This window comes from Scophthalmus maximus, chromosome 5 (assembly GCF_022379125.1).
Source record: "Scophthalmus maximus strain ysfricsl-2021 chromosome 5, ASM2237912v1, whole genome shotgun sequence".
NCBI lineage: Eukaryota > Metazoa > Chordata > Actinopteri > Pleuronectiformes > Scophthalmidae > Scophthalmus > Scophthalmus maximus.
In genome coordinates this window covers 19,492,973-19,504,358 of record NC_061519.1, presented here as the reverse complement: position 1 = coordinate 19,504,358, position 11,386 = coordinate 19,492,973, and the positions used below count along the sequence as shown (strand labels likewise).

The window sequence follows — 11,386 nt, the reverse complement described above, 5'->3', positions numbered from 1 at the left end:
ATTCCACGACGGTGTGCCAGAGTGCAGCGGCTATTTCAGTCCCCATGAGCTGCGTGGTGGAGATGACAATGACACACCTCAGACACTCATTTCACGTCAGTTGTTATTATGAAGATGCTGCGATAGAGTGGAACTATTTCATTCCAGTTTCACCACCACTCAAGTGAGCTGCTCTAAATTAGTCATCATTTGGGAAATTTTGAACAAAGAACAAAAGGTGGCCTTTTGCAGAATAAATGAATAAGTATAAGGCTTTAAGTTGAATTCAGTGGTATGTGTTTTTGCAGGACTCTCCTTGTCAATGTTTTAATCCTGCACAGATTTTAATAATCTCTCTTCCATTAAAAGCAAAATTTGAGCGAGCCCGCTCAGTATCTGCATCATTCTGCCACTTGAATCACACATGGAAATATCCTAAGTTCACACCAGCAAAGACATTAAACCGTTTCCACATTCCCACCTGGAGAGAGAGGGAGTGAGAGAGACAGAGAGAGAGAGAGAGAGAGAGCGACCTCATACTTGCTGGCTGTGAGAGTGTGCAGACTGCTCAGCTCCAACTGGAGGCCTGACTTCTTGGGAGGGTCCGGACGGCCGTGGCTACAGTGATGTATGGGCAGATGCATCAAATCGCACAAGATAAACAAGCGATGAGTTTCATCAGGGCCATCATAGCTTTAATTTGGCTGCCTAATGAGTCAGATCTAGTGGCGGAGATAAGAGTTGTCAGAGGCCCGGCTCTAATGAATTTCTTGCCACTTGTAATCAAGGTTGCCTGTCTGAGGGGGGATGATTAATGGAACCCTGGAGGATTCCCTCGGCCCTCAGCCTTCATTACAGCTAATGCATTCTCAGGCAAATTAACAGAGAAATGCAGGCAAAAGCCAACGGGGAAGGGGAGAGGAAGAGAGAGGGGGAGAGAAGAAAAAGGGGAGAATGGGAGAGAGTGATGGGAACAGAGCGTTTATGTAAAACAAAGGAGAGAGAGAGGAGGATGGAGAGAAACTGGCCCGGTGGAGGGTATGAACGAGCCGGGGGTTGGCAGCAGCAGAGAGAAAGAGAGGATGTGCGGAAACCCTCTGATTAGCTAGAGGTTCAAGGGTATGGAAATGAGAAGAGAGACACGGGTTTGAGGCAGTCGGAAAGGGCAGAGTGCAACATGGATGTACTGGTTAGACATGATGGAGCAGAAATTGATTAATGGGCGTTCAGGTCTGGGGGGGATTAAGGAGAGCAGAGATGGTCAGATGGAGAGAGCAGAGTGGATATAATTACTGGCTAAAGAGGTAAAAAGGGTGATGGGGTAAAAAATAAACAGGAAGCAACATATACCAATCACGGAGAGAGAAACACCAGGGCGCGGCGACACCTTAAAACAACATTTATGTCGCGACCTGGCACCTCACTGACTGCCTGCTAAACAGGCTGTTAAAGTGGCCCGTGGCCAAGCAGAGCCCACAAGTTATGGAAATATGGATTTAATGTTTGCAAATATGGTCTCGTCAGGTCTTTGTGTGCCCATCCATCAGCCTCAGACCCACCTCTGCAATCTCGGAGGCAATTTGTCTGAGAAGAGGTGGGCGGCAGAGAGCCCTCCTCACTGTTTAGCGGGCCCTGATGAAATATCAAAACACACAGCAGCGCGAGCAAGCTCTCTAGTCTCCCCACAACAAACACGAGTGGCCGGGGTCTGCCAAGACGCGCGCGTGGTAATAAATTACAGGACAGATTCATTCATTTCTCAGGAGGCGGCGAAAACTGTAAATGGCCGTCAGTTTATGTTGGCGTGATCACGGCCTCATATAAGCCCCTCAGAAAAATGGCTTCAAATCTTAAAACTGCTATGATTTTAATCTATTTTTTTAGATTCCATTCATTAGCACATGGGAGAAACTATGAGGGAATTATCACCCGACTGGGGACTCATACCTACCCTTTTTCTTTGTGCTCCACAGCTCTCTCATGAAAGTTCGGGTTAGGGTCACTGGACAATACCTGCCCAACACTAGATGGAACACAGATGAGGTTAGCAACTAGTGGCCGCTATAGTTGAGGATTTTGCAGCCAGATGTTTCCACCAGGAGACGACGGAGACCCCCCCCCCCAAAACAAGAGAGCTAAATGGAGAGTGAATATTGGACACGTCGTGTGGTCAGAAACGCAACTCCAAATAAATATTAATGTTGCTCTGCACCTGCTGGATGTTTAAACTGTTTCATACAAATTTGCAATATCAGCGTTACAGCTGATGATGTAAGTTATGTGTTTACAGTTTTTACAGAAACAAGTTGAGGCCCTGGAAGTTTTCAGGAGCTGGAAATTGTCAGAATTTCTGTATTGCTCATTGGGTTTTGATCAATGGCCAACAAACCGGTCGGAGGAACACGCAAATGTTTGCTGTGAAATGAGCTCATCGGTTTTAGTTTTGGCAGAAAAGCACTCAGTTAGGACCGGAACTCCGATTTGATCTGATCCGACTCTGTGGACATGTGGCCTGATGTCAAGCCGGCGTTGAGGGAGGAAGAGGGGGGAAAAAAACAGACATCAGGTATTAGAGCACAAACAAAGCCAGCCAACAGAGAGAGGAAGGGGATGAAGATATGCCGAGACAAGATTAGCAGGAAGTAAGAAGTAGATTAGTAAGGGCTTGACTCCTCTGAACACTGAGACCTTTCACTTTTCCCCACGGTGTCGTGCTGCCCGACACTAAGCCCAGCTATTTATCTTAATCCTCTTTCAGCAACTGTTGGGGGTCCCACCAGCAGGAAGTGGAGAGGTGGCTCTCACTTACCTCAAGACAGACCTGGTTGCCTCCTGGGTCACGTTAATAAAGGACTGCTCAACAAGGCTTGTTGAAGGAACATGCAAAAAGGGGGACAACAGGGAATGGCAGTTCTCGTCGAAATGACGGGGGGGGACCTTCGACTTGAGGGGGGGGAGTCTCGCCTCCTCCGTTAGGCTTCAGTAGATCAGGCACAGAAGCGACAGGAGCACGATGGATGATGAATGAACACATACACAAGACAAATGCGTCGATTTCCCTAAATCCAGGGAAGGCTACATCGTTGAGTGTTTATTAATAGGTCAACAGTCAGCCAAGCATCCAAGCGTACAACAAGTTACTCTTTAGCTTCTGCTTTGTTTCACGTTCTGAACGTAAAAGGAATTACAATAGGAAAAAAATTGACTTGGAACAAAACCAAAAACGGAACCAAAAAAAGAAAAAAAAAAAGATATTTACATACTGCATTATAAATATGTCAAATGTACATCATTATACACAAGTACCAAAGGTGGTCAGTTTTTATGTTGAGACCAAACAAAAGTACCTTCAAAATATGTCTAAGGAGAAACAAATGCAACACGTTAAAGTAGGGTTCATGGGTCAAGAGGACCAAAAGAAAAAAACAGTTCAGTTTGTTTCTCGAGGAGCTTGTCTAAAGGCATGGAGCTAATATGTACACTTCATTTTGAGTTTTGGGGGGAAACACAGGCAGTTTCTCGTGTTCTTTCAGCATCTACAGTATGTAAATGAAGGTTCAGTCATCACTGTGCAATTCAAAAACTCCTCTCAGTAATCTCCTCCAACGATGAAATAAATCGGTCAAGTAAAGATCAGAAATAAGGCCCGTAGCACAGTACAGTGAAGGTACAGTATATCCGGTATACTTCTGAAGAGGGAAGTTTGACATCTTGGGAAATACGCTTATTCACAGGGAAATTTTTTTATTATGATGATAGATCTTGCTTGCTGAATGCATTGAAAAAAATCTAGTATTGTAATTTTAGAGGGAGCTACATGGTGCCTTGCTTACCATTAGAATAGAATAGCAAATAAGTTTATTTCCCAAAATTCCTTGGATTAACATTTTTGCCATCTTCTGGATTCACAATGTCCACGTTGATCAGGTTTATTCATTTTTCATTTGGAGGTGGAAAACAAAAACACTGTAAAGCAACAACAAAAAAAGAATACACATTTATGGTACCAAGTTAGAAACTTGCTCTGTAAACATACATCCCGCCTTTGTAAACCCATAAAAATCAAGAAGGTTTAAAAACCTTTAAAATGGCAGTTGAATAAATGGGGAAAAAATACACTGTAGACATTTTGCCAACACCACCTGAATTCGTTGCCCGGTACCAAGGAGGTACCCAAGTCCTATTTACTAAATAAATGGGCTTATCGTGTCTGTGGAATACTGTACATTTGTACTGATGCAAAGAGGGTCAAACTAATTACTTCCCTCCGTGAACCTCCTTGCTTATTCTAATCCCTACACTCTAATTTCAGTCGCTCGAATGCAATTGCGTTAACTTAAGAAAGATTTCAGTGACTCTAAAAGTCAGAGTAAGTCAAAACTGTTCTTAAAGGAATGAGGCAATGGAACAAACACTACTTTTTTTTTTTTTCTTTTTTTTTACAGAGGTCTGTACATTAAAACACAGTTATGTTCCCACATCTCCACTGTAGCCGCTTGCCTTCCCTCCATTGCATACGAACGGGAAATGTCCGGTCGCTCTCTGCTGCACACGGTCACAGACGAAGACGCAAGCACACACGAAATCGTACAGTATGCACGAACGTACACACACAGTACCACCACATATGTATTTCACAGCAATAATAGAGGAAAATGCACTCTAGAGTACCGGTTTTACAGCCTTTGGCCAGAGGAGGTGAGTGGATATTCCAGTACGCAAGCCTATTGTTTGAAATTGCATGAATCTGTCAAACAATTATCAACACAATCTAGTCAATCGGAAAAAAAGTTACTCCAACAAAGACATGATAATGGTGCAATTTCACTGTTTCAATCGAACTCTTGAGTTTGAATATATTCTGATTGAAGAGGCCCACTCACAAAGCCGTGTGTGGCTCAATGGTCATAAAACATTGTCCCCCTTAATTCCTTTATAGTCATGGACATTTTTACTGGAGGATCATGATAAGGGTGGCGGAGGAAAAGACTCACTTTCAGCCCAAAGGAATTCTGCAATCAACTTCTTTATGATATTTCAAACTCTTTAAATATCTCAACCGTTTGGACTCTTTAGCTATTATTGCTTTGCCTTTGTATATGAATAGTATGTCAAGAGCTTGATTGCTGTGTTGAAGCCCATGCATCATTACTGAAGCTGCAACAGCCATTGATATCACGGAAGATTTAGTTTCCTTGCCGCATCAGTGTTTTGTCACTTCAAAAAATTATTCCTCACAGTTTCAAGTTATTATGCCCGGGCTTGAAAATTTGGAGGAAGTTTCTCATTTACGCTCATTATAAAATCAGTTCACGCTGCAGAAGGGGGAAGACATAAAAAGGAAATGTTCAAGCATTAAGGAAATGCTTTTCGTAGGGTAGGTATGAATGCCAAAGTAAGTCATTTGTTTGGTTGACGCTTAAAAAACATAAAGCTTAAAGCTGATCATGGTCCTTTCAGACCACGATTGAATGAATTCAACAAACAAAACACTTTAAAAAACACTTATATAAAAACAAAAACAATGTACAATGTCCGAACCTCGCAAATCCACTTCGTTCAGTGTAGTGGAATATCAACAATGAGTCCACAAACTCCTAATATCTCTCCATCGCTGCTGATTCTGGGTTACACAGTGTGAAACAGGAGGAAGTACTGGAAAGAGACAGGGGTGGTTTTTTTTAAATGTCTGCTCGCGGCCGCTCTCCCGCTCCTACATGATGCTGATACTGCGGTTGAGCTCACACTGGGCGTTGTTGTTGTTGATGTTCGGGTTGGGGTTGCGGCGGCTCATGTTGGGCGTGGGCACCGAGGTGAGGGTGCTCGTATCGTTGGGGCAACCGTGCTGAAGGAGGATGTCTGCGCACTCCTGGCTGCCAGCTCGCCGAGCGTAGGACAGCGGTGTCTGGCCGCGAGCGTCGCGACTCTTCACATCCACACCGTACTGTGGGAGGAAACGAAGGGGTGTAGAAGGTCAATCGGAGAGATTTATATTCAATTTAGGTTGGGAATTTCAAAGAAGTTGAAATGTATTTATTATGAATATTAAAACAGGCAAACATTGGAATAAAAAAACTGGCAATATAAACGTCGATGTAAAAATGGGAGTTTCAAAATATCATCTTGCAATGCAGGCTCTGTAGTATGTAACTTGTTTTTCTGCTCAGTTTGTAATCAGCAGGTCATTAGAGTTTGCTCATTTTTCCATTTCTTGACAACCAGAAGCATCGAATTCCCCGGGTTTGCTATAAGTAGATCCTGTTTCCTGCGAATGATAATTATCACTTTCATATTACAGCCAAGCTGATAACGTTTGACTGGATATCAAGATTACTTTCTTGTAAAAAAGAGAAAGAAAAAAAATCTGTTTTGGGATGAATATCTTACATAAAACAACCTTATACATAATTTGACCATCTGGAACCATGAATTTTTCTTTACATTTTCCTTTCCTAATCCATTAGAGCTGTAAAAATAAAAGTTTTTACCACAAAGTACGATAATATCACACATTCAGCCCAACTCTCGAAGTTTTCATGGTCCAACCATAACATCACACAGCAACATCCAAGACTTATTTTCAATCGTTTTGCACACACCATATTTCAGCCCTTTGTATTTCTTTCTGGGATTTTTGCAAACTTGGCATTTTACCCTTGAAAAACTTTGGTATGATTCTTTTATTTTCAGACTCCACATGTCTAAATTTGACGTCTTTCTATATAAAGTATTTCTCCTTAAGAATTTTACCTCCATAGAGAGACATTTGAAACCGCATTTAGACCATCAATAAAATTACTTAATATTATGGATCTGTCATTTACTAATTACTCAATCAGATGTTTGTTGGAAAGACATATCTGATACAAATTAAAGGGGAAATTGAAGTAATTATTGAAACGTTTTAGACACTAGTAACTGGTCGGGACTTGGAAATATAACCTCAGTGTTTCTGAAATCCTGGATGCAGGTGATCCGGACTATGATGACCAGCTGACACATCGGGCGAGGTTACAGAGGATGACTGGCTGTCGGGCAATCTATCCTGTCACACTTAAAACCCCCAGCTCACTTGCCCCACACAAAATTCGAAGAATAACAAAGTTCATCCACCTCTGACTGTTCCCCTCAAAGTCAGAGGGGCCCACTCACCCAGATGAGCAGCTGCGTGATCACCACGTTTGCCATGGCGCAGGACAGGTGCAGAGCGGTCCGACCGTCTCCGTCCCCGTAGGTCTCGTTAACCTCCTCCTTGGTGCCGTGGGCCAGCAGCAGCACCACCAGCCTCAGGTCGTCCTCCACCACCGCCCGAAGCAGCTGCTGCCCCAGGGGCACGTCGGACTGGGGCAGCCCCACCAGGAACAGCTTCTGCTCGTACTTGGCTCGGATCCAGCGCTCCTTCTCCTCCCTGGAGAGGAGGAACAGACGGGGACGCTACAGGTCAGGCGGGGCGGGAAAACGCAACGAACGCGCGGTCTGCAATTTCCGCGCCTGAGTCAAGGAACTTTGGGTGCCTCGCTCGCATGTCAGAGGCGGCGATTTAAAGGCAAAAACACATAGGGAAGAATGTGGACACACAAGGGAAATATTAAGAGTAATTGGCCTGAGAGACTCACTGGTGTAACGTGACATTTCTAAATTATTGGAGCGCATGGAAGCCACTAGCCTCTGCTATCACAGTGGGAAATAATACAGTGAGATGGGCCGGAGAGATGAGAGAATGCCAAAGGGTGCGACGCTTTGGGCAATATTCCACTTTCTAGTGATTACAGTCGACAGCGAGACGGTTAGAGTCTGGCCAGCTTTCTAAAGGTTACACATCTTGAACAGCATGTCTGCTGCGGACAATACAGGAAGGATGGGGGAACGTTTTTTTTCTCTCTCGCTCTCTCTCTCTTTTTTATCAGCGCTGTCGGCTGTCAGTCTGAACTGATGGATCCCCTCCACAAAAGAGGCAGTGTGTCTCCGAGCCCCGGTCTCCCTCGGGGTGGCTGGGCCCTGAGTCAGATCGATGGGGCTGAATGGCAGCCAGGGAGGGACAGAGCGATGTGGGGCTCCTTCACTCCAGCCCGCAGCGGAGAATAGAGACTGAGGGAAAACTCCGTCCTCTATCGCCAGGCAGAATTCTATCTATTGCTCTCCATCTTGACCCCCCGTTTCATTCTCTGCCCACATACAAACTGTCCAAAATAAGAAAGGATAAAAAAAAAAAAAAAAAAAAATCAATATCAATATGTGAATGGCTGAGCATGCCCAGTGTGGCACTAACCCTGTGACCCTGTCAGCCGCTGTGATAAGAGGAGCAGAAAGACGCTGTTGTTTGGATTCGCGGGTGAGTGACAGAAAGAAGGAGACTTGTATGGATAAGTTAAAGCGGCGACGCTAGCTAGAGTGACAAGGCCCTCGTGGGACTCTCTATCAACGGGCTGAAGCTCAGCAGCAGGAACTAACCCACAATCGAATTCACTTCAATTCAATTTAATCATCATCATAGTCACGGCAAACACAAACTTGTACGGTGCAACTAAATGACCAAAAATCAACCTGTTAGATGAACAATGAAAAACATTGCATATACACATTAAATGATCTACTTATTATAATTAAGTAAAAGGTTGCTTCACCCAAAATTACAAAAGGCATATTGTGTGATGTGGACATATTTTGGTTTTATTGAACCAGTTGTTCAAATAACAATCTTTGAGAATTTTGGTTTCATTTCAATACAACCAAGAAGAATGTGTATTAGACTAAATTTCTCTTTAATTTTTAATGTCCACAAATCCCATGATTCCAGCACCAAAGCCAACCGGCCTCACACACACACCGGTATCACTCAAATAAAAGTCAATTTTTCTGGGACTATTTTCATCCGTGAATTAATGCACTTGATGCACATTGCAGCATATTGTCCGCATTATTAATGAAAAATCAACGGCAACATATCTCCCCTGACACAACATCCTGCGGACAACCCAAAGAGCGAGCTGAAAATATGTTCTATTGAAAAAGCAGTCGTACTTAAAGAAGTGCTATTGGGTGATAAAAATAGAGAAAAGTAAAACCAAAATGATCTGTACAAATACCACCATTATATTATTATTATAAAATCTGTTGTGATTTAGGTGAAACTGCCCTCTAAGTGTATCCCCCAAATAGCTCATTTTCAACTACGGCAGCCGTTTCAACGGTTGTCGCCAGTTCAACATTAGTCACTCTCCTTGATTACGACCTCAGCGGCTGCGTGTCAGTGCTGCCAACTTACCACAGACAGCGGCCATTTTCAGACTCATATGTCGGCTGCCAGATTCACTCCACAGCGCAGTTCGTCTTGCACAGAGGAGCATGGCACCGGCCCTAACTGCTAGGCGTCAGGGATGCGATGGAGAAGAGGCATGCATTTATCAGCGCCCAAGCACAAACTGATTAACTGCAAGGCACAACTGGAAGCTCATAAAGCAACTGCGACCACAGCTTAAAATTGTCTTAGAGCTGGAAGGGGTGAAAAAAAAATGTGGAGGAGAAAGTCCTTTCCCCTGCTTCGCCATAAGCAAATCTTTTCTTAAGGTTGAGGGCATTATGTGAACAACAATGCAGCCTTAATGGCAGGCAATTGCAGCGGCTTGGAGTTTTATGGTGTAAGACCTCCATCAATCCCCACTCAGTCATTATGTGAGGACAAGCCTGTTAGCAAATCAATTGGCCTTAGAACCAGCGGACTGCTCAGAGCAGGAAGGGGCTGTCCTGCCCTCCCCTCTTATTTCCGGTGGGCCATTTGAAAACAAATGTCCTTTTTTTTTTTTTTTTTACTGCCAAAGAGGATAAAGTAAATCTGAAAACTCTATAACCCCTGAAGTAGTCCACACGGCGAAAATCTCAACCCTTTAACAAAGACGAAAGCATAGTTAGAAAGAAACAAGCTGTACGAGCCGCTGTCCAAAAGTGTGTTTCGCAAAGCTCGGCCATGAATGAGATGCTGAGTCTGTGGAGCCCGGTGAATTGATATGAGCCAAATGAGGCAGAAAGTTAGCACCAAGATGCGAAACAAAAAGGCTGAGGAGAGCCATTAAGAAGACGTCAACATCTCAGAAAGGAGCCCCGAGGACACTTTGTTAGCCTCCGCTACAAAACCCAGTCCAAAAACCAGGCCCCCGCTCACTACCGACGCTCTGAATTCCCCCACAGTCCTTTTTCAGATTTGTGCACTTAAAAAAAAAAAAAAAAAAAGCAAGCAAGCAGTGGTTTTTTAAAACGGAAAAAATCCCCAGCTGCTGCCACTTGAAAGAAAGTGTGGAAGGAAGTGAAATGGTAATCCCCCTCTGTCTTTTGTTTGAAATAGAAAAACAATCCAAACAGAGGTAGGGTTTAGACAGTCAGGGGCGAAACTGAGACCCTTGAAAGGGACACTTCCTCACCACAGGAGGAAGAAAAATAAAATCGGAAGATTTAGCATGTCAAAACGCCTGGTCAGGGTGGGAGGGGACGGGGCGAGGGAAAGGAGAGTGAATTTTCACAGCATGGGGGATATTAAGGAAATTGAACTGATGGTTCCTCTTATATACACACGAGGGTTACGAGACTCCACCCTGGCTCGAGCACATACTTGCTCCAAGTTTCCTTGTTGCTTGGGGGACAGAGGGGAGCTTAAAGTTCCCAATAAAAAGGCCTCCGCCTCTGTCAAGTAAAAAACAAGCCCCGTTTGCTTCGCCGCAAACTTCCTCCATTATGCAGAGTCATCTCACAAACCGAGCATCGTTGTTTCACTTTCTTTCACCGAGGTTTTGTTTGGAGCAAACATCAAAATGCTTACTGAGTCCAAAGTGGAAATGGGATTCCTGGTGTCCCCTTTCATTTGCCTATGCAGAGTCCACCGAGATAAAGGCAGCCCTTAACAGTGGAGAAAGCCTCCTTTTATAATTCTATTAGAGCTCTGTCCCTTCAGCTCTCCGTTGAGCAATGGATCCTGACCCTGACTTAATTAAGTGGCAAATGGCGGAATGATTCTCCTAAACCCAGCCCACGGAGTCAAGAACACATGACTGGATTCAAATAAAGAGGTACAAACAAGGATAATTAGTCAAGCCTGAAAGACAAAGGCGAACAGGAATTTATAGGAAGGGAAACTGAGACGGCGGGGGCGGAGCCAGCGGCGGAGTAGACACAGAACGACCAATATGACCGCCTGCAATAAAGGTGCATCGGTCCATAGGAAGAGGAGGATGTCCGTCCCACCACCAGCCCATCTTTCAAACACACACTGAGTCCTCCAAAACAATCAAAGCTTCTACGGCTCCTCCCACTCTTCCCCGAGCATCCAAATTCACTGCGGACACATCAAACAGACGCAGTGAAGGGGAGAAATGGTGGCGGTGAAGGGTTGGGGCGGGCGGGGGGCCTCGGGGTTTTG

The 11,386-nt window shown here is 44.3% G+C and overlaps 1 protein-coding gene across 3 annotated transcripts in view; it reads right to left on the bottom strand.

Annotated features, from left to right (window-relative positions):
* Positions 1 to 3,029: 3,029 nt before the first annotated feature.
* The window catches only part of agap3 (ArfGAP with GTPase domain, ankyrin repeat and PH domain 3), a 110,843-nt gene continuing 102,486 nt past the window's right edge, over positions 3,030 to 11,386 (bottom strand). For all 3 annotated transcript variants that reach the window (XM_035633190.2, XM_035633192.2, XM_035633189.2), the window contains exons 17-18: positions 7,132 to 7,387; positions 3,030 to 5,923 (exon numbers count right to left, since the gene is read on the bottom strand). In XM_035633190.2, coding sequence (XP_035489083.1) covers positions 5,693 to 5,923; positions 7,132 to 7,387 — 487 coding nt within the window. In that variant the 3' untranslated portion in view covers positions 3,030 to 5,692. The remainder of the gene's footprint in view (positions 5,924 to 7,131; positions 7,388 to 11,386) is intronic.